The sequence below is a fragment of the Trachinotus anak genome, unplaced genomic scaffold (assembly GCF_046630095.1).
Source record: "Trachinotus anak isolate AG129_WGS33_773 ecotype Australia unplaced genomic scaffold, CSIRO_AGI_Tana_v1 ptg000018l, whole genome shotgun sequence".
Taxonomy (NCBI): Eukaryota; Metazoa; Chordata; class Actinopteri; order Carangiformes; family Carangidae; genus Trachinotus; species Trachinotus anak.
Window position 1 is genome coordinate 16,733,174 of NW_027273869.1, and position 23,100 is coordinate 16,756,273.

The window sequence follows — 23,100 nt, forward strand, 5'->3', positions numbered from 1 at the left end:
AGCTGGGTGTGGTGCTCCCCCAGGCCAGAGCTGCATGTTCAGCTCTTTGGAGGATGCTCACAGTGACAGTGCTGAGCTCTCACTCACTCACTGTCAGCAGTTTTTAAACAGCTGTATATGGGACAACAATCAAACCCTGATAAATTGGCTCTCTGGCCGACATTCAGAAGAGATCAAAATGTGGAGCAGCAGGGAGGTTGGCAAAGTCCTGGTCATCCCAGCCACCCTGGATGTTATTTCATCCTACTTGATGACTAATACAGAATCAATTATCTCACCCTAATGGTTCAATTGCAGGCTGCAAGCTTGCAAGATTTAGAGTTCAAATAAATCAGAGAGAAATTGTGTGCACAGAGGCCTGGGCAGTGGCGGGTAACCAGGCCATAACAAATACGCCAATTATAAAAGTGAATACGGATGTGCACTCATCATCCAGTTGTAATTACTATAAAACACAAACATCAGGATGTCTTAAAATTGCTGTGTTTATCCTCTTCTATGTGCTAATTTTGGATTACATGGTGACTCAAGAAGTGCAACACAAAGCTGTTTGAATAACCTCAAGAACCAGGATGGTTCTGGAAAGAACACGATCCTCTCCCATTGATCTGCATGCACTCAGGATCCAGTGCATCTAAGGACACAGAGTTTGGACTGAGCCCTGAAACACAATCTCTCCACACTCTTCAACTCCTCATCTTAAGCACACAATTGTCTTTTGAATGACCTTGTGGTCTGTTTTACTACACTCACCAATTTTACTACTTATTCTACTGGTTGTTTTACAGGAAAAGTGGTTGCAAGGCTTCATCAGTCTTCAACCATTCATTTTTTTTCAATAGGACACACAGGATTTCACTTTGCTGGGTTTTAACTTTTGCTCCTTGCTGTTGTCAATTTAGCATTTGTTGTCTCTAATCCCCGATATTCTCAGATCTGGCGGCAAGGATCCAGCCTTGGCTTGTGATGAGTTGACCATGACAAATTTACAAGTAGCCTTGTGTCACATTTTATTGTCACCATGAGCCAATGTCAGAAGTAAAAGGAAACGGAGACATAAGAATCAAGCAAGTGCACCATGAGCTACAATGGGAAAATTAGCAGTTAGATTAAAGCATGTGTAAAAAAAAAACAAAAAAAAAAACTGTTGAAACCATTGGAGGAGATTCTCCCTCTTTCTCAATTTCAGTCGACAGTGGAAATTCACTGAGGCTTGATTATAGCAGGAGAGAGTGTTGGCTCAGCTGTGTGCTTTAAGAACCCATGATGTCAGAGCCTTATTTTCCTTGGAGAGACTCTCATCAGCTGCATTGTTCCAGGAAACCATGGTCTGTTCTCTGGGCAACAAAAAAATCCTGCCCAAAATGCGGCCCACCCCCCCCCTTTTGCACCCGCATCTCTGCTGAATGCAGCACGCCGGCCTCTGGCACAACCTAATTCACACACATAGACACGAAGCATCATGCATGGCGCATCAGTGCAACAAATGTCCTTGGAACCAAAGCTTCCTCTGCACTGTGACAGTGTTTGTCCTTTTTTTATTTTCTATTAGAAGATGAGCGTCGGCGATGAAAGGCAGCGTGTTAATACAGGACGGGGGAAATAACGTGCTGGCCCCTGGAGGATTATAAAACAATGCTGCTACTGATGTCATAGGGCCCAGATTTCTGAGGTCTCTTTTCGCACAAAGCTGTAGGCGGTGTGATTGAAATACAGCCCCGGCAACTGACAGGTGATGCAAGCAGCTGACAGAGCTGATGAAATAACTACTCTGCAGCTTCCTCGAGTTCAAAATTTAAACCATGTACAACACCTCATCGAACCTGCACGCAATTACGAACAATTACAAAAGAGATCAACTGTAAATCAGCGACAGCACAGTAGTTGAATAAACTTCACTGGCATTGGTTGAAGGTTTGACGAACTGTGTTTTGGAAACATGAGGATTTAGTAAATAATGTTCATGGATACCCACCGAATCACATCTGGTCCTCATAAGATTATTTGACTCTTGGCTTTTTTGCTAATGTTCTTTGTTAGAGAATTATGGTAATGATTTCTTAGAAATTGAAGCCAAGGAAAAATCACAGTTACCAGATAAAGACCTTCACCACAGCTCAGAGTTCATTAAATCTTCAGAGTAATTGCCAAGGAAGTTGATAGAGCCCAGAAGTTTTGGATCAGGTGGACTCGCAGTGATTTCCAGTGCATCTACTGTCCATATCAGTTCGTGGATACAGCCTATATCAGGAGAAATGTGGGAAAAGGGAGGGAGACATTATCAGTAAGAGAGAAAGAGCGAGAAAGGTTACAACAACAGAGCACGAAGCTCACAAGTTCAGTTGTGCTTCTGCTGGAACGGCCGTGCCCCTGTGGACAAGTTCAGTCCTTCAGTAGAAGTCCTTGCCCTCCAACAATAATACTTACAAAATAAAGGCTGACCGCTCCAAGTAAAATCACTTCAACTGAGTTCAATAGCTATTATTCATGTCCCAGTTCTCCATCCCATGCGCCACGGCTCCTGTGATGTTAATAAGGTAAGCCTTCTCAGCTGACAAGAAGCCTGTGAGGAGCTATGTCAACATGACAGCCCTTTGGTTTTTGTTTTGCCTTTACCTTTTACCATCAGCTGATGATCGCCACCTCGGTGCCTGTCGATCAAATGCCGCCAGGGCTTAATCACATAGCGGTGGGATGTCAAATTCTCTTTTAAATGAATAGTTTGACATTTTGCTTATTTGCATCTTGCTGAAAGTTAAGTGAGAAGATCAACAACATCTATGCTTGTGGCTCTTTGAGGCTATACTTTTGATGAAGAGCTTCTAAACGCAACGTGACTTGCAATTCTACCCCATTCATTTTCTAGAGGACACAAGCAAATCGCCTCACAAGGCAGTGTTTGGGTTCCAGGTGAGGTGGGACTGGCTTGAGAAGCAACCAAAGCAGAGGGGTCGACAATAACAAACTATTCAACACAGAATGAGTGAGAAGTGGCAGAGCAGCCCTGAGCCCCTCTGACACAAGTGAGGGATTTATTTTCCTATAAAGTTAGATAAAAATTATGAGAAGTTCTAGTTAGTTTTAAAGAAAGACAAAACTGTTAACTGACTGATTATTCATAAATAAAGCAGGTAAGATGTAAGTCGTTAAAATAAATAGTAACTCGGTTCTAAACAATTATAAAGTTTCGTTAAAAAAAAAACAACATCGGTTGTCAGTCAAAGTTACCTATTGGAATTTGCCGTGGGTGAGAGGGAAAGATAGGGGAGACTCGCCGGAAGTGAAATAAAGAGGGTTGATAGTCGTAAATATCCAATTAGCAGAGAAAAAAACACTCCTTTAAGGTGAAAACCACAATTTTTCTGTATCTGACATTTCTCTGCCTAATCTTACTTGATTAGGATGAATATTGCGTGTGTTTACAGTATATGTCTGCATGAAACTGAGGTTGGTCCATTACTGAAGGTGTGAGGCTGTTAGCCGCTAAGGCTGGAGGAAACTGTGAATCACGGGTTGGACTGCTCAGGTGTTACAAGGCCAGAGACCTTGACCCGGAAATCCTATGTGCCCCCCCTGCTGTGTTTCTCCAGGACCAGAACCAAACTAAGTTAAACTTTCTGTGCCTCTTATACACAAGTTGTTCCACCTTTGGTCACAGATATATTCCTTCAATACTGAGTCTTGGGATTTGACTCCTTAATTGAAGATATAGTGCTATGAAACTTTTATGGTATAATCAGTGTGTATTTAAATTATTTATTGTTGATTGTCCACAAGTGCTTTTTAATTCAACTTCTAGCTCAATTATTCAAATATGTGGTTGTGTTTATTTTTACAAAATGTGTTGATTGTTCCAAATTATATATGAATGAGGGAAGAAGTTGTGGTTAAAAGCGATATTCAGGAGGTTCGTGTTTATGATATGATATTACAGTACTTTATTACATTTCCAAATGGTATATCATGATCCTTACTAAAATAAATCTGTCTAGATCACAAAGAAGAAATATAACAAAAGTCTTTTGCTAGGAAGGTAATATAATAACAAACCCACAATGTAATGGCAACCTTTCAATTCAGCCATTGGTCATAGAGAGGTGAATAAATCACCGGCACATGTCATCAGGCGGTAAGGTCGGTGGGTTGTCATGTGTTACTGTTTTCCATATTAGTGTGTACATAAGAGAGTGTGTGTGGCTCCGTGTCGTGCTAAGAGTCCTGCTAAATATTTCATGTGAATCTTAAGTGAAAAAGTGGTAAAGGTGTGAGAAAAAGTTTCACTCAAAATATGTAAAGTCTTGAGGTCGTTAACTTGAAACTGAACCCAATCATTTTTTGATGTGTTTCGTTGGCACCAAGGCTCTCAGATATAAAGTGGGGTCCCACTGTATGTCTGCTTGACAATGTGATATAACATATCTTTATAAGTCTGTGGTGGTGGTGGTGGTATCACAGCCTAATAGATACAGTTTTCTTCTACAACTTTTTGATTCTTTCTTCTGGTGCTCTGAAACTTTGTTGCTCTGAATTTCTGCCAGTGTTGGTTGGCTAACTTTTGCTGTGATGTTCTGAAATGATCCCACAGCGTATCTCATAATCTACATCACTGGCTTGTCAAAATACATGATGATGGTATTTATGAAACAGTTAATTAACATGAAACGTGTTAATTTGTGAGATTTAGGGGTGAATTTTGCCACTTTTTGCAGCAAAACCAAGGCTCGCCGTCTCCATCTGTTTCCAGTCTTTGTGCTAAACTAATCTATCAGATCAGTTACCATAGAGACATGACAAGTGTATCAATCTTCTCACCCAACTATCCATGTGAGAGCAAACAGGCTTATTTCCCAAAATGTTGAACTATTCCTTTAAAATGACTCATCATTTTCTGCAAAAAGCTTGTCGGTATTGGTCTCAGTTTGGAGGTTTTCATACGTGTTACTGACCTTTTGTCAGTGGATTTAGCTCAACCCTGTGCATCCACTAATGCCATTCAGAAAAAAATGACTCACTATGACCATTTATTGAGTCCCTGTCCTGTCACCTGCTGGGTTCATTTTAGCATGAAGATTTTGTTAGGAGAGATCTATAATTAATTCCTGCCCCTTCACCTCCAGTGAGGCTTCTTGACCCCACTCTATGATGTGGAGGGAATTATAGCCCACTATATTTCCCCTCTTTGGACATTTGAATTATCACATCTCTAAACAGACAAAATGAAGGTATTCACCACTTTCTTTACAAAGGAACACCTATTAATGGAAGCGCAGCGCATTTGCTATGACCTTTAAACATCTTGTGACCTTAAGATGGGTGCATCCCTGCAGGTTTTTTATGTTTAACAGTTGTTTGTTGTAAGCACAATCACTGCCTCAGTATATAAAGCAGCTGAGAGCCCAGTCACAACAGTCGTCAGGTGAGGCAAGATCCGACTCAGTCTTTAGAACTGAATAATATTTACATTATAGATACCATGATCTCCGTCTACTCCGTCCTGTTCACCCTGGTGCTGTTCTCTGAGCTGAGCAGCCACATTGTAACAGCAGCTATACCTGCGCCTAAAGTAGAAGATGGTGAAATAGAGCAAGGCGGCCTGGGTTCATTACTGGGTGATGAATCCATGTCTGACCATGCCGTGGTTCCGCCCATGTACAGACGGCACTTTGTGCTGGACAACAACGACAGGGATGAAGATGGGAACCCTAAAGTCATCATGGTCTCGGTAAGCATCATTTTACCCATTTTAAAGGGTTTATTAGCTCGAGGTAGTGTTTTTGTTCTTGAGTTAAGAATGCATTTTACTAATGCTTTATAAACCTGTTATAAGCCAGCTTGGTTGCCAGCTATAGTTCATCAAGTAGTTTGGTCAGCCTAAGGGATTTTTCACAACCTGGCAATACAAATGTTTTTCTTAAAACTGAATTATGAAACATTAGGTTTATGAAGCATTAGGAACATTAGGAAGCATTAGGAACTGATTGTTAAGTGTTTACAATGCCATTAGTGGGACTGGGACTGTTCAAAACATATTTTCTTACAAACCTCTTGCTGTATCTAGCCATGCAGATAGTTTTAGTTTTGTTTATCTAGGCTTTTGAGCTAACCATGTCTTAGATTTCAGCCTCCCAACACAATGGAAGCAACTAGAATTTAATTGGTGGTGGTCGCAGCTTTGAAAATGGCTTTTAAAATAATTAAACAGCTACTTTGTCCAGAAATAGTGTCCATGGAACAACTGGATACGACAGCATTGCAGGGACAGTGATTCTGGAAACACATGCTGCTTATGCTTAGTTAAATGTGACAGCACACTAATGACATTACTTATTTATGCAAGGATGTTTTTGTGTAGAGGTCCTTTCTCAGGGTGCAAGGTAGCAGTGGAGTCAGAACCAAATACCGGTGACTTTTATAATGAAGTGCACCAATGTAGTCAGTAGGAGGTTCTGTATTCTGTATTCAATCAGCTTGCATTAACTTTTCCCTGAGCACAACTATTTATATGTTATTTAAAAAAAAACAGTTTAATGGCAAATTGTCGTTAAAGGGTTATTTCAGCAATTTAGTATGTTTGTTCAACCCTAGGTTGGGGACACCTTTTAAAAACGTAGGGTCAAATCTGAAGCAGTGGCTCCAAAAACCCAACAGTTTTCTGATAATGCAACTGGATAGTGTTCAGTTAGATCTAACCTGCAACCCACATCTCCAGTTTGTAACCCAGTTTTCCTGTTTATAAATTTGTTGTTATTTTTAGTATTGCACAAATTTGAACACCACAAATGAAAATCCGTTTACTTCCATTGTATTGGGATAGAGACAGAAATCTGAAATCTGGACAAACAAAACCAAAACTATCTGTATGGCTAGATGCCACAAGAGGTAAGTAAGCAATTTTTGTCATTGCGTTGCTAGATTGGAACAAATGAATTCATTTCAATTTTACCAGCTATTTGGACTTTTCTCAATTTATTCCAAGTAAACTGTCTGGCTATTCTCCATTTGCCGTCATTCAGCTAGTTCTATTCTGCCAATGACAGTCATGCATCATAACTATTCATTGTATGAGAGTTCTTTCTATAAACAACCTCAGCTAATCATAGTTCACCGACAACAAAGAGCACATTATCTCCATCCTGTGCCTGAACATTTGACCCTTTTCAATTGGCCACCGTCCTCCTGTCTACTGTTAAGTCTATATTTCATACACATCTATGAAAATCTTTTACAGCAGCATTGGAAAACCGGGAAATACTATTAGCTGAAAAGGTCAAATGATCACAAACCTATAAAGATTTATTGGATTCACAGTGGGAAGAATGATTGTATAGCTGTGCTTCCTCAAACGTTTGGTTGCTATGTGTAAAGAGTTTATCTGGCGGCTGCATCTCCTGTGTGTCATGAACATGGTGGTTATCTCTGTGGTAATGGGGAACAGGCAGACGTGATGGAGAGAACAAAGCTGTCAGAGTGAACCAGGGCTGTGGAAGAAAACAGGCCACTGTGATATAGTAAAAACGGGGAAACACATTTCTTCCATTTGGGGTTCCTGTGGCTTAGATCAGCTGGTAAAAGACCGATCCAGCACCTGTGCTGCATGTGAAAAGATCATCTTTGACGATCCAGAGTTCAGATCCTGCCGTATGGTAATGTGTGTGTGGGCTTATGATGTCACGTGTAATCACTGACCAATACTTTGTTTCAGGACATGAGGCAGAAAGGACACAGTCTTCGTGGGCTGAACCCGGCCTTTAGCCGGAGCCTTCCTCTGCTCACTGAGCAAAGCCTGAGCCACACTCCTGCCGAGTACAGTTTGAAAGTAGATCGCAGAAACACTGAGCTCGACAGTAAGTATCTGGAAAACCCTTGCGCCTAAGAAAATTCCATTTAGTATCTCACGCTAAACCATTTCTTGATGTTTATACTGACTAATGCTCTGTGTTCTTTCCTTCCTTCTCCCAGTGCTGCGATGTATGATCGGAAGAGTGTACCGGCCCTGCTGGGACGGTGCCACCCTCGCTTGAATGTGCTGTAAAAAATTTCTTCCTCGTGTGTTAACACTGAAATGCATTTCCTTGTAGAAAATAAGAGCATGCAAACATGTAAAACAAAATAAACGTTTATTAAAAATGAAAAAGCCTGCTTCGTATTTACAATGTTGATTTCACTGTGGAGTTTTACAGGTTAAATAGACAATAAAGCACGAGTTTACCGACCAAATTGATCATGTTGTCGCCACTCAAATTTCCACACAGCATAACACGTATAAACAGCCACTTAAACCAGTGCAGAAATGATTAATCAGATTGATAGAAAATTAAGCAACAATTTTTCATAATCTGTGAATCATCAAAGTCATTTACCAAACAGAAATTGCAAACAGTTGCTATTTCCTGCTTTTGCTGTTCAAAACCTTAGGATATCCCGTTTCAAATGAACTCTCGGTTTGGCCAAAACGTGATTTAAAGATATCAAAAGTGGGTCTGGAAATTATTTTCCACTCTTTTCTGACATTTTATAGACTTAACGAATAAAGGAGTAGTTGGGCAAGAGTTAGATTAGAGAATGATACTATCGCTAGCAGGCAATTAGCTTAGCTAGCATAAAGACTGTAAATAGGGGGAACTAGCTATTTGGCTGTGTTTAAAGGGTATCAAAATCCCCCTATCAGCATCTTTAAGGCTTACCAATTAAAATGTTTTATCTTGTTTGCTTAATCTGTACAAAAACCTAATGTGCATGCTAAATATGAAGCTACTGCTAGCAGCCAGTTAGGTTAGCACAGACGCTGTAACCAGGGGAAAACAGCTAGACTGGCTCTGTCCAGTATTTAAAAATACCTGACACTACCACAAATATTTGCCAGTTTAACATTTTGTATCTTGTTTGACAGAGCAAGGCTACTTGTTTGTCTCCTGTCTCTAAAAATCAGTGTATTTCCCAGGTTAAGTTGATAAGTTATATAAAAAGAAAAAAATCACAGATTAATGAGATTAAAAATAATCATTAGCTGCATTAACTGTTTTATCAGTGGAAGAAAAACAACTGTGCAACATCCAGCTGCTGTGTTTGACAGACAGTCCATACACTGTCATGACATTCGTGCAAACGATGGTCAGACTCTGAAGAAGCTGGTTAGCTTTCCCTGCCCAGCGATCAGCTTCTTCTTACTCGAGGCCTTGCTGACATTCCTACCAGGCATTTTGACTGAGACACTAGTGGGCCGTTTCTTCTCTGGAGGCTGGTTCTCTGATCCCCCATGTTGATCACAATCCACCTGCTTTCTCTTGTTGCCCTTGCTCTGTCCCTGAATGCCAGTTTTCTTTCTATTGCCAGGGCCTGCACCGCTGGTTTGGGCATTTCCACTTCTTGGCTCGAGGGCAGCCCCCTGTTGTCTACCGCTCTGCTCCTTATTTGGACATTCAGAGGTAGGCTTGGCTGGAAAGATTGAAACAAAACAAAAGCAAGTGTGAAAACCTGGTGGGAGAAAAAAGGAAAATGTTGTGACGAAATTGCTGACGTTAGCTGCTAGTCAAAGCAGGCCGTGTGTTTATTCTATGAAGCTGAAATTTAACATTTGTCATGTAACCTGATGGAGCCAAGCCTGAATTCCCATGGAACGAAAGACAGAAGGGGAAATGGGCAAAGGGTCTGTTTGAGCGTGAGTGTGTGTGTGTGTATGTGTGCATGTGCGCACGTTTTTGGTTTTTAACTACAGATGTGGGAGTGTGCAGGTTTTATAGAATGGGGATTCATTTAATGGCTAATGGTAAGCACCAGTCCCAGGGCTGGGACTGGGAAAGGTTCATGGCTGGAGCTGAGAAGGTGTGCCTGGGCTTCAGTCCAGCTGTGTGGCGTCAGAGGAAACAGAAATATATCCCAGCAGAAGGAGAATTTTGCGTGGCTTGTGTTGACATTTTGAGCTTTTCTCTGCATGCAGCAGAGTACAAAAAGTCCCTGTAGGATTTCCAGAAGTGAAGGTTGAGTCTGTACCTGTGGCTCTGCTCTCCACACCAGAGCTGCACTCCTCCTCCACAGATGGGGTGGTTTTGAGTTTAGGTGCTGGGTGCACACAGGTGGGGACCTGGCTGGTGCTGGGGAACTCCAGCACACGGTTGAGCGGCAGCTCTTCATCTTTGTATGTGCAGGCAAACTGGGATCGGATAACTCTGTCTCTAGCCTGGAGGGAACAGAAGAAAACCCTTTGATCAGGCTGATATGATATAGTGACATGGTTGATGATGGAGTAAGTTTTTGGCTTAAGAAAACATACTTTCTGGCTTTTAGTTTGGTGTTTTGAAAGAAAAGAAAAAAAAAAAATTGTGCTTTCCCAATCCTGCACATTTTGAACTGCTCAACAATAGAGAACGAAGCACCAAATGTTTACAGCCATGCTAGCTGCTCTGTGAGGCTGTGTGTGCTAATAATTAAACACAAATGCAGCTGAGACTGGTGGGAATGTCACTGTTTTTCGTTTTTCAAATTCATGACAATCCATCCAGTAATAAAGACATTTTAGTAAAGCTTTCAAATTTGTGGTTGAAAAGAAAGGGGATTACCAAAGTCATTAGGATCCATCATCTGAGGACCATGAATATCTGTACCAAAGTCCATCGTTTGTCCAGGTAACTTAGCCCTTTGTGTTTTTACTGTGTGACTATTTATGCTGATCACTGGCCACCTGATGAGTGCCGTAGTCACTGATAAAAGTTGACAAATCATGCATCAGCCCAACATTATACTACTTTAAACAGTAGGACCAGTTGTCTTCCACATAATCACATTTATATGTGTAAGACAGTAACGCAGCACCTCATTAAAAAGCCTTTTCAGACAGCCTAGTTAGTTACAACAAAGTGAATGATACTGAAGACTACAATCCTGGCCCTGGGGCACACAGATCCACGGCTTTTCATCCACTGTTTGATCTACGCCTGCCTGGGATTATCACAATCCAAGGATTTCACCCTTCAGGCCAGTGGGCCACAGTAGGGAGGAGAAATCTGAGGGAAAAAATACAGCGAGCAAAGCTGGGTGGGCCTGTAAAGCACAAAGGGATCAAAGCCTTTGTGCTTTTCAAAAGAACTTCTTAAAAGAGCACCTAAAACAACAGTAACCCAAAGACTGAGGCACACTTCAATAATGGAGCTAAAAATGTATGCTGCCCTGGTTGCATGCTAATAAAACATATCTGGAACGCCCCTGAAACAATGGGAGGGGATGGAAGAGTGAACACGGCCAAACCATGACTGACGGAGAACATCTAATCCAATTACAACAGGTGGGAGCCCGACGTGGCACCGTGTGGTCAGACGGCCCTCATTCCTCTGAGCACGGCTGTCCTGAAATAACCCCCGCACACCGCCTGACCCGACGCTGGAGACACCTGACCAAGACATTCCTGATAGTGCTTCCAAAACCAGGTGCAAGCAGTTCCTGCAGCTTCGTGTTTTGACATGTGTTCTCACACGCAGGTGATGGAAGTGAGCACGAGTAGCAGGTGCACCATTACCATCATCACCAGAGGATGGTGGAATGACTCAGGAAATAAAACGTATATTCTGTGGCGTTATCATAAACATAATTTCTGACATAACAGAAGAGCAGCACTAAATTGGCATTAAGAGCTTTACTCAAAGTTTTTTCTGTGTTTGAATCATCTGTGGCACTGAGGAAAAGATTTGGAAGCATCCCAAAAAAACAGAAACTAAATCTGTCCATATCTGTGTGTGCCAGTTGACGTCAGTGCATGATGAAACTGCTGGAGGAGGCTGGGATAAAGTCATTCAGCAGACAACAGGAAACAATAACCTTTCAAGTTTCCCTTGCTAGTCGAGTTACGCGACTGATATGGCATCTTCAAAGTGAAATTGATGCAGAAAGCTTCCGCTCACCGAGTTCAGGAAGCGGTGAGCTGCCCAGGGACCATTACAGCGCACTCAAACAGGAAGGCAGCCAGATTGTGGGGAGCTAAAATGACATCTGGTAGCGCAATCAAATAAAGGAGCCATTTCACAAAATGTGTTTAGCATACATGTTCAAAAGGAGTTCACACAGCGGAGCTACCTCATGTTAAAAGACCAGTCCTACCTTAAAACCTAAAGCTGGTCTTGTCTGTGGTTTTGGGGTGACTCAGCAGCTGTGGAATGGATGCAGTGGTGGGAGACTCACATCCTTTACTTAAATAAATGTTGCAATACCACCCTGTAAGAAATACTACAAGTCCTGCATTCACTCATTTCACTCAAGTAAAATTATGAAAGTATTTCTGGAAAATGAATTTCAAGTATCACAATGGCTCCTTTCAGAGTAATATTACAAGTATTATATTGCATTATTATGACTGATTATTATAACTCGTGTTAACATCGTTGTAGCCGTTATATCCAATCGTTAGTGGATTTTTGAGGTATTTGATACTGATATTGCAGTTTTAAAATATGAATAATATACATATATCAACCTGTAATATTTTGATATAAAAAGAGTATAAGAGATTTTGTTGAACTCATGATGGACAGTTTAAAAAAGGGTCATAATCGATGCAGCAGAACGACAGACATCCTATTTTTTTATGATATTCATTCTTTTTACTGGTTCCTACATTACCCACAATGCAACTCTAATAGTTAGGTGGGAAATTTGGGTGCGATATGCTACCCCCAAGCAGAGATGAGGTGCTGACTCAAGTGACATCACTCGAGGTGGTTTATCAGCTTTCACTGTGGCCAAGAGACACACTGAGCTGGACATAACACAGTTCAACTTGTCAGTGCTCTCTGGTGGCCAAACTGTCTAAAGGTGACGCTGGGTAGTTCTGTACTGCAATTTACTTTGACATGTACAACTGAAATACAATAAATACTGATGATATAAATTAAAGTATGACAAAGTAATTTGTAAACTATAGCTGCCAAGTAAATGGGACTGACCTTTTCAAATTTCATAGTTCAAGGTTCTCAAATGTGACAATTTTCTACGTTTCTTGATCTTATGTTACAGTAAAATGACAATTCTTAAAAAAAAATAAAAAAAAATAAATACTATAGTGATACCTATACTCATCCCAGATTTGACAAAAGCTTATAAAAATCCAGCATTGGTTGTAGTTTATGCTTCTATGTAGTGAAATAGAAGCATAAAGTAGCAGAGCATGGAAATACTCACGTACCATATTAAGGTACTTGTACTGAAGAAGTTGAGTAAATTAACTGTGCAAAATCACACCAACAGAAGCTCCCAAACAGTAAAATCTTTAAACTCAAAATTAACAGGCAACAGAGAAAGAATCTGCCAAAGTGTCTTCTAACAGTAGAGTAAAAAGACAGAACAGCTGAGCTCACAGGCAGGAAGATGAGATATTGATATCAGATATATAGCATGTTACATTGTGCACTGTAAGCAAATGGTTCTGTCCTAATAATAGGAAAACATCAGGATTGGTTAATGGTTTGAATCCCCCACGAATAAGTCATTTTATGCCATGGATTTAAACGGCACCCTCAAACCAACGCTAAGAGCTAAAACACAGCTGTGCAAACGGGAACGGTGGAATTCAGTTAAGATGTGAGCTTCAGCTAAGCAAATAAATAATATAATACCAGGGAGAAATTACAGGATATAAAGACATTATTTTCAATGTTTGTACATCTGATTCAATTTGAAGTAACTGATGGTTTGGATTTGGGGCTCTTGGATGGAGGGGCCCATGTTACCTTGGGTTTGAGCAGGTCTAGCCGGCTCTGGACTCGGTTCTTTAGGGGTTCTGGAGAACATCCAGTAGACACTTCGGGGGATCTGAGGAGAAAGCCACAATGAAAAGCAAAGACAAGAGGTTTATAAACTAAAAAAGCTAGAAGGTTACATGGTCGCACTAACCAGCGCTTTACAGTTTTTACAGTCAGAGAATCAGAAAGTAAGACACGTTTTCACCAACGTCAGCCTGAGCCGATGCTTGGCCTTTACAACAGACTGGATATCAGCCATTCAATGTCATCCACCTCAGACATAATGTAGGTTCCCCCCCCGACCACAGCCAGTGGCTATTTTTTTTATACTATTATTTTTATTTCAGACGTTTGACCAGAGAAATTGTTCCAGTGTGGTGTGGGAGGATTTTCCTCCATATGGTTTCAGTGGAGAGTTGTAGAGTCTCATGTTGGTCTAATTGCTGTTTCAGGGGCTTTCCCACTCTGACTGATTCCTTGTAGCAGTGAACATGGCTGCATCTAACTTAAAGCTCTGTGTGATGACTTTTTCATTGTGAAATACCAACTCAGTGTTATAATTGACTCCTACAAGTTGTAAAACTGCATTTAGGACTGTCTGTTCTGATCTGTGGTGCACAGATAGTACACTAGTATGAAACTGTAAGAAGTTATGAGGGTTTTTTTTTTTGTTAATACTGAACTGAAATGGTTAAAAAGACAATACTGTTACCATTTTGCCTGCATTTCTCAATCCATTATGATCTATAAGCACCAAGTAGCACTCACTTGTTCAAAGTGCAAAGACTGCAGTTGCAACTGTGTCAAATTACCACACAGTGTTTTAGGGCTGCAAATAACCATCAGTTTCAATATCAACAAAGAACACATACAAGTTAGACTTAGTCCTAACTGCAGCGGCCAGGTTTGAGTCTGACCTGTGGCACTTTGCTGCATGTCATCCCCTCTCTCTCTCCCCAACTTTCCTGTCCCTCTTTCACTGTAACTATAAAAAAGGCAAAAAGCCTGAAAAAAAAAAAAAAAAAATCACTATAACAGATTCTCAGAGCTTGAGGCGATGTCCTCATCAAATTTCCAATAATTCATGCACATTTGGAAAGCTGGAACTAGCAAATATTATTAATTAATAATTTAAAATTAAAATCTGATTAATTTTCTTTTGATTAATCGGCTTATTAGAAAAGCACCACTTTTAGTAAATATTTAACAAGACTAAAGGTCCACAGTGGCTCTGTGAGGCAGTACTTTGTCACAGCAGGTAGAGGGTAATGTCTTAATTTTGCACATTGGCATGCTAACATTTGCTAATTAGCACTAAGCATGAACTACAGCTGAGGAGGATGAGAGGTTTTGCAGGTTTTTGGTAATGAACCACAGTATTTGACAAGTTAAAGTTGTGATGATGGTGATGATGGTGCTGTGATGAAAAAAGTAAGTAGGATTCATCATCTGGGAACAATGAATGCACAAGGTTGTATGACAGTCCTGTCCGTTAGACAGAAATAACTGACTCTGGACCAAAGTGATGAACAGACCAGCAAACTGACATTGTCATCCTGAGAGCCAAGCTGCTAGCATGGACACAAATCTGCATTAAACACAACTGTTGCCTTTAAGATACTCTGCCCTGTAAGTGATACAGAGGCCTGTAACCAACCTGAACAACGTGAGGACACATGTGCCCTCAGTTCCACTGAGGACGGGCTGCTCCTCACACAGCAGGTCCGCCTTGTTCTGACACGGAGGAGTCAGGGCTTCCTCGTCCAGCAGCGCCATCAGCACCTTCACAGTGTCCCGACCCCCGTACGCGGTGGCATGATTCACTGCGTAGGCTTTCGGCTGGAGAGGAACAGCAACACAACCACAATCAGTGCACTGTCAAGTATCTGACTGTGAAAGAAGATGAAGTGGTTTCTGTATGAATGTACGGATGCAAAAGCCAAAACTGTGGCTCATGAGCTGAAGAGCAGAGGTTATGTCTCACCCTGGCAGGGCTTATCCCCGTCCCGCTTCCATTAGCAGTCTGTTTCTGGACCTGGTGGATCTGGCAGATCCTCTCCCTCAGCTCCTTTGTTGTCTCTTCAGCTGCAGCATAAAACTCTTCTCCACTGCTGCGTCCCTTCACCAGCGCTGCCCTGATGGCGGTCACCAGCCTGGCTCCACATGCGCTGAAATTAAAGACAGTGACACTCACACTGACATCTGCATTGTGTCGTATGTAGAAGGGGAAAAAAAAACAACTGCATTTGTTTTGGAAAGGAGTCGACTCTTTCTTCTGCAGAACACACACAGGTTTTCATCTGGATGGAATTAATAGTGTTCAAAAGTTCAGCCAATATTTGCCAACATGAATAACTCGCTCCTAAAACCGAAAACCCAGAAAAGCCAGGGCCTTAGTGTGAATGTCTTCAAAAGATATACTGCAGCTTCACTTTCAATTAATTGGACACTGACTTTAAGGGCTCAGAGTAATTGTTTCAGTGTTAACATCCAGTTGAGCTTTATTTCTCTGTAACGCAGCTTTGCCAATGTTAACAGTTATGAAGCAGGAAATATGCTTCGGATCCCTGTTAAAGTCACCCTGGGCACTGTCACTGTGCTCACCGATGGACTGTCAGCGGAGAAACTCCAGGATTTTCCTCCTTAAAGTTTTCACCCATGCTTGCAGGCTCGCCTGCGCCGCATGTCCAAAAATCATAGCAACATATCACTTCTGTAGGTTTCTAACAGTCAAGTGCACTAAAGCTAGAAAAGATCGCAGTAAGGTGGAGAGGCGGTGGTCCAACCCTGACCCAGCTCTGATGTGAGCGAGCCTGGGCTCAGTAACAGAATCATTTGGGAAAACAGATGTTCACTGAACAAGGGGCCCTGAACTCTCCATAGAAGGTGTTTGTATGAGGAAATACAGTACTCCACTGAGAGCGAAAAGGCACTGCCTGTTGAAAGACACATGTTGGCCGAGTTCATCAGTGTCTCATCAGACGTGGAGCGCTCTCATCAGCCTGCATGAACTGAGAACCCTCAGAAGAGCAGTGAGAGCCGAATCCACTACTACATAAACATCACAATGTGTTGTTATGGCTCGGCTGAGTGAAGCTAACGTCGCTGCTGGGACCGCCTTCAACGGCTTCACCTCAAAAGCTTCAACCCTCACATGATTGACCGGCTAAATCATTTCTGATAACCACTTCTGTTGTGGTGCCAAGTGCCTCGACATCCAAAATAATCTGTAATGGTATGGAGAATGATCTGTGGAGCTCGAGGTTTGATGATAATTCATCAAAGTGAGCGAAACCAAACAGGGAACAAGTTATTTGACAAAGACAGGCTTTGATGTAGCAAAGATGACCATGCTTTAGCAATCCAAATGTTATCATGAGAAGCTTAGATGGGAGTCATTACAGGGATTTCAAGGGAATAATAACAAGCTGCAGTGGGACAGGTGGATTTCATGATCACAGGTATTATTTCAGCGCACAGGTGCCTGCCAGGCTGATACACCGGCTGTAAATATGAACAGCAGCAGCAGCAGCAGCAGGGATCAGTTCAGCTTTCTGAAATGTAATTCAATTAATGAGCATTGATTTGGCTTCAGAGAGGAAGCAGAATTTAACCCGAACTTGAATTGCAGGAAGAAGTGAAGCAATTCAAAGAAACTTCCACTCAAAATCGTAAATCTCCGAGTTTCACTGTATTTGACTTCAGTCGTTGCCAGATACACAGTCGTACTCAAATTTTCTTGGAATCTGTGTTCCCCTTGTCAGCTCAGGGTGATTTCTCTGGAAATGTATAAAGCCACAGCAACTTCAGTGCAGGATTTCAGAGGGACACATTACTTGGAATGGAAAACAAATATGGCATGTTTGAGATCATCGACTACAAATTAATGATTTGTCCCTGATTTTAGATTGAAAGGAAAAAAACTGCTGTAACCATGAAGATGATTTTATCTCGACATCAGTTTCTCCTTTCTTTCTCTCTCCTTCCTTTCAAGGATACAGTATGTAAGAGCAATATTTTTCATGTCAAGATATTGTGCAAATCTTATCTTTATTGCCCCATAACATATTTAACTTGTCATAATTCTGCTTTGCACTTGACAGACAGAACATGGAGTCTTGCAAGACTGTTTCCCCTTTACCAGTTCTTATTTTGGAGGTTTTCAGAGCTCAGGAAGGCCCCAGGTAGAGCGGCACCACATAGTTTTTGACTTATTATTATTGTCATTCTTTTTTATCCCTTATAGAATTATAACTTTATTGTTTACTTTCTAGTTTTAGGGAGTATTTGGGGCTGTTGTGATGGAAGATACAACTGTTGGATCCCTTTGTTTCCTTGGCTACAGCAGTTTGGAGCATGATTAACTGCATGCATCATACCTGGAGCCTCAAGGCAAGTTTTTTCTTAAAAAAACAAACAAAAGACCAAAAGCAAGAATGAATTGATCTTGCACACACTTTGTTTCCCGTCTGTCCAAAACCTGATATCTTATTCCACAGAAGTAAGTGTTGTCTAGAACAGTTGGTTTTTATACATTTAAAATCCATTTTCCTTTTTTGTGCTTGATAATTGATGTTTTGACATTCACATTTATTAGTCAGAGGAGGTGAAAATGTCAAGCGACAAACCATTGCATGCCATTATAAACCACAAAACTCTAACGTAGTTTGGTTACAATATTGAGTTTCTTTGGCTTGACCACAGACTGGAAGATTGCAACAGCTCTAAATGGCTTGATGATGGTCTCCTGCTTTAGCACGAGGAATTGGTTCACCAAATGGACCAAGCCTGAATAAGTTCCTAGAAATACTGCATGGCAGTCCAAAGTTGCTGTCTAATGCTGGTCTGGACAGTTTCAAACACATAATGATGTAAATCATCCTGAGTACTGTAGGACCGCGGCCACAAACAAACATCTGCAGAGACTATCCAAAGAAAAAAAAACAAATAAATGAGTTCCATTAGACTCTCTCATAACATCAACAGCAATTATTTCTGTCCGACGGTGTGCTTTTTAAAACCCTTTGTGTCAGTTAAGGTCATATAAAGGAGCTAGCTGTAAGTTTTCTCTGCCACTGAATGTGGTTTCTTTTCAGGACAGGTAGTGGTGATTGTGGCTTGACAAGAACTTCAGCCGCCACTGTCTTTGTAATACAAGAGGTTATAATACACCCTCTAAGCAGTGCAACGTCTTCAGGGCAGATTAGGGACTACAATGAGTTGCTGTCAGAAAGTGTCAATACAGGCTGATACGGGCCAGGGCTAGCTGGTTAGCGTGCCAACTTCAGTAGAAGAGAGGACGTGATATAACCCGACCTCTGCAGACAGCTCTTGGTGAGTAAAGGAATGAAGGTTGATGCTGAACTCACAATGTTTCTTCTAGACTCATGAGTAAATGTAAATGCTAATGCTAATGTGGCTATGTAGCAATTGCAAATATAACATGTTTAATGCTGCTGGCCTGGCTGGTTGCCTCTGCCAATGAAATATAATGCACAATATTATATATATATATATATATATATATAAAAATAAAATTTAGAGGTGCTAGTGGGCAGTTTGGTAAGCTTTGGACAGAGGCATACTAGCTGTTTTCAGTCTTTATGCTAAGCTAAGCTAACTAGCTGCTTGGTGCATCTTCATACTCAGACAGCTGCAGCTTTAATGCATTTAAAGATTAATATCCACATGATATGAAAATAAACGGTATATTGTACAACACAGTCATTTGTATTCCTCTGAGTTTTAAATCACTCAGTTCTACTCCCGGTGTTGAAAATGCAACTCTGTGTCACTTTTCCTACTTTAATTCAAAAATTGGATTAAAGTCAAAAACTGAACTGGAATCCATCATGAATTTACAGTTCAGTGATGAATGGAGCACATCCCGGGCCTCGCAACAATTACAGCTGATTCTGTCACAAGTGGGGAGGTTTTACTTCAAAAGCAACAGTAAGACAGGGAGCGAGTGGAAGTCTGGATTAAGCTGTATTGTGTACCTTGGGTCAGGAATCTCCCCCAGTATTTCTTCCAGGTTGTCTAGAAACTGTACAAAGTCAGACAGGCCTTTGACATGTTTCCTCAGTGGGTCAGACTCAGCTGGAGCGTAGCCCTTTCCTCCAAGCTGGATGGCCCTCACAAAAGATGTCACAGCCTGCAAGAAGCATGAGAAAAGACCTAAATGTTGCACCAGAGGGGATTACTCCAATTTATAAAGTCATAGTTTTGGTTTACTTGTTATGTAATGTATGAATACATCATTTCTCAAGCCTGAGCACATGCTGAGAGTGGATGTTTCTTACTAGGAAGAGAGAAGTGTTGTTGTTATGTGCAGCGTGCTTGATGTCGGTGAACGCCTGACGTCCGAGTGAGCGACTGGGGACGTCAAGGGTCAGCGCCAAGGCCATGTCATTCTTGGTGTTGACGAGCAAATTCAGATAGGAGCAGAAAACCCTTCGCACTGCCGTTTTCACCTTTTGAGAGCACACAGAACACAAATGATTAAGTTACACATTATTATCACTTTCTTGGTGAGACTTAAATGGGGAAATTAACACCATATTTAAGTCTGTCAGTTGTATATTAAAGCTATATCCAGCAGCTGCTTAGCTTAGCTTAGCATAAAGACTGGAAGCAGGGGGAAGCAACTAGTGTGGCTTTGTCAAAATAAAACTAAATCAGCTGACCAGCACCTCTAAAGCTCAGTGATTAACAAGTTATATCTCATTTGTTTTATTACTGAAGTGTAAAAATGAGCTGGTGGTGCTTGTAGGTGGTTCCTTTAGACAGAGCTAGAGCTAGGCTAGTGGTTTCCCCCTCTTTCCAGTCTTTGCTGCTGCCTGTAGCCTTATATTTAAACTGACAGAGTTGACTGTGATATTGAATTTTTTTTTTTTCATGCATCTCTTGAATGAAGACATTTCCCTACGTGTCAGAGAATTCCTTTGATAAAACTTTTGGCCAGTCCAGGTTGTGTTTATCATCTACCAAAAGGGACAGTAGCTTTACTGCCTGAATAAAACTGCTAAAAACAGCAGCTGACAGCCTGTATTAAACTCCAAAAATTACATCACCCTAACTGGTAGTGCAGCAGCAAGCCTCTTCTGAAAACTCATAAATTTGCAAGTGACAGAAGAGTGGAGGAAAGAGACTCTGTTACAGAAGCACTTGTCCAGCCCCACATTGTGCAGTGTTTTAAACATCTGCCTGGTAATTGAATTCACATTGCAGTCTTAAATCTGAGTGATATGATATAGAGTTCCTGTCAATAAGAGCAGGATGGATTCCAGACAGAAATTAAGACGAAGACTGGAAAAGTAAATGCATGGATTATTGCCAGCAAGAGAAAAGGGCATTTCATATTACTAAAAACACTTTAAATGAGCGTAGAGGTTAAAGTGGAAATATGGGATTTCTTATGGGAGTTTATGATATAAGTTGCACCTTTTATTAATGCTTGAAAGCAGGACTGGGCCTACCTGTGAGCTGCAGGGCCTGCCTTTACTAGACGGCGTTGACGGGACTGAGGAGTCTGGTAACTCTGAGACCTCCATGTTACCCGATAGGAACTCAAACAGCTGGGTCTTGGCAAAAGAATAAAAAAAAAATATATTAGAGAGATAAATTAATTGGTCTTATCCCTAACTCAGTAGGCAATCTGACCATCCACAATCAACATCATCAGTCTGATTCCTGCTCACCGGGCTCACAGGCTCCTCTGGACTGGAGTCCTCAAGTCTCAGCTGTTTGTACATGGAGAGGATATCAACCAGGTCCACGGTGTTGGAGCGTTTCAGGAAGGATTCGTATGCCTCCAGAATGAGATCATAGTTCTCCAAGCGTGCAAAGTTGGGGGGTGGCAGGTGGAGTTTGCCTAGCAGTAAGTGTTTCCAGGCCATCAGGACATCACTCAGAGCCACTTTGAACTCTCCACCGTGCTGTCACAGGAAGAGAGAAAACAGTTTAAGGAACAGCCATAATTACTGACGGCCTGGAACCAATCAGTTCAAAAGCAGAGAGACCTTCTCCTGCAGTCCGAAAACGGGCCATGAGCGGTCTCAGCCGGAAACCAGTGGTAATGTCATCAGTTATAGACGTGATGACAGTCAGCCTGATGGTTCATTTGAACTATGCCATGATGATGATGTGAACTGGGCTCGTACAGCCTTGCATTTAGGCCACCGTATGACTTACAGCGAGAACACTGCTGCTGTAGGTCGGAATATTTTCAACGCTTTATTCCTTTTTCTTTAGAGATGATTTCAAGTTGTTTTTAGCTGGAGCTCCAAAAACACTGACAAAACAGAAATCTTGCAGAAAAGTTGCACAAGATATGGTCAGTTTACCATGTCTGTAAAGTGATGAATGCTCTTGGTTTTTCTGACATAGTATGCCTCTGTAGTGTCCAGTATTGTTGGCTTACTACAGATTTGCCAGTGCTGTGAACCCATGTGTATTTCAACCTTTTCTTTACATTATCATATTAGCATTTTTAGACTGATTTTATGTGGGAATTCATTGTTTGTGTGCATTTGCGTTTGCAAACTTTTTGCCACTAATTGCTCCTCGAGAGACAGACAGTTTTTTTTTTTTTAATTGAACTGATTAGAGGTTGGTTTGAATGAATAAGTTACCTTTTTATTCACTTCAGCCATGGCCAGCTGCAGCACCATCAGCATGCCATCAGCTCCATGAATGGTGGTCCTCTCAGACGGTAAAACTCTGTGGCACTCTCTCCTGAAGGTTTTCACCATCAGCTTCAGACGGTCTCCCAAAGCCTCCATTGTTCCTTAAAACAGCACAAAAGGAAAATGATTTCTAAAAATCTGTGAAAACATGGCTTTCACAACATTTTAGTACAGAGGGCACACTATAATTATAAAAATGCAACTCTAAAGGAGCATAGTGAGTTATTGGACTTCAAAATAAGATAATAATAATAAAAATAATACTATTTATTTCCACTTTCCTCGAAAAGCAAACCTTCTGAGTTGTAGTGCTGAGTTAACTTTATAGTTAAATTTATCCCAAAAATACAAGTCAATGTGTCTTGTTATGAGCTCTTACATTACATTCATACATACACCTCAAGGTTTACTAACTATATGGCTACAATAAATCATAAACAATGTTAATTTAATGGTGCAAACCTCTAAGGTTGTAGCAGTCTCCAACACGTCCACGACAAAGAGCTGCTGTTTTGAAATTTTAAATTCCCGATGACGTTTGCGGCCCACTGACCAATCAGCCTGGAGTATACAACAATGGGGGCTGCTGTACCAAAATGATTTCTCTCTTACATTTTTTTGGTGTTGAATTTTCTCAGTAATAAACTAGAACGTGTTGTTTACACTAAATTAAACTTTGAAACTAAATC

The 23,100-nt window shown here is 41.2% G+C and overlaps 2 protein-coding genes across 4 annotated transcripts; one reads left to right on the forward strand and one right to left on the reverse strand.

The window, feature by feature from the left end:
- The first annotated feature begins 5,396 nt into the window (after positions 1–5,396).
- Positions 5,397–8,135, forward strand: pmch (pro-melanin-concentrating hormone). The gene is made up of 3 exons (XM_071501791.1): positions 5,397–5,722; positions 7,703–7,844; positions 7,960–8,135. The coding sequence occupies exons 1-3, from the start codon at positions 5,474–5,476 to the stop codon at positions 8,019–8,021; spliced, it is 453 nt and encodes a 150-aa protein (XP_071357892.1). The 5' UTR covers positions 5,397–5,473; the 3' UTR covers positions 8,022–8,135.
- Positions 8,101–22,944, reverse strand: parpbp (PARP1 binding protein). Of its 3 annotated transcripts, none has more exons than XM_071501785.1 (11): positions 22,874–22,944; positions 22,358–22,512; positions 21,425–21,661; positions 21,203–21,307; positions 20,027–20,197; positions 19,724–19,878; positions 15,709–15,892; positions 15,382–15,563; positions 13,713–13,794; positions 9,991–10,177; positions 8,101–9,435 (listed from the first exon to the last, which is right to left on the reverse strand). In XM_071501785.1, exons 2-11 carry the CDS (start codon positions 22,505–22,507, stop codon positions 9,113–9,115), a joined length of 1,776 nt encoding a protein of 591 aa, XP_071357886.1. In that variant the 5' UTR covers positions 22,508–22,512; positions 22,874–22,944; the 3' UTR covers positions 8,101–9,112. The 3 variants fall into 3 exon arrangements, with proteins under 3 accessions (XP_071357886.1, XP_071357885.1, XP_071357884.1); XM_071501784.1 differs by having other exon boundaries at positions 8,976–9,474; positions 21,434–21,661; XM_071501783.1 differs by having other exon boundaries at positions 8,976–9,474.
- Positions 22,945–23,100: the final 156 nt, after the last annotated feature.

What these genes read in the sequence shown, in the direction of transcription:
- pmch (XM_071501791.1), top strand. Translation starts at nt 5,474, where the DNA reads ATGATCTCCGTCTACTCCGTCCTGTTCACCCTGGTGCTGTTCTCTGAG. An exon ending in CTAAAGTCATCATGGTCTCG is followed by an intron (nt 5,723 to 7,702) that starts GTAAGCATCATT and finishes ACTTTGTTTCAG; the next exon opens with GACATGAGGCAGAAAGGACA. An exon ending in CAGAAACACTGAGCTCGACA is followed by an intron (nt 7,845 to 7,959) that starts GTAAGTATCTGG and finishes TCCTTCTCCCAG; the next exon opens with TGCTGCGATGTATGATCGGA.
- parpbp (XM_071501783.1), bottom strand. Translation starts at nt 22,507, where the DNA reads ATGGAGGCTTTGGGAGACCGTCTGAAGCTGATGGTGAAAACCTTCAGG. An exon ending in GGGGAGATTCCTGACCCAAG is followed by an intron (nt 15,893 to 19,723) that starts GTACACAATACA and finishes CTTTAATTTCAG; the next exon opens with CGCATGTGGAGCCAGGCTGG. An exon ending in TAGACCTGCTCAAACCCAAG is followed by an intron (nt 10,178 to 13,712) that starts GTAACATGGGCC and finishes TGTTCCCTCCAG; the next exon opens with GCTAGAGACAGAGTTATCCG.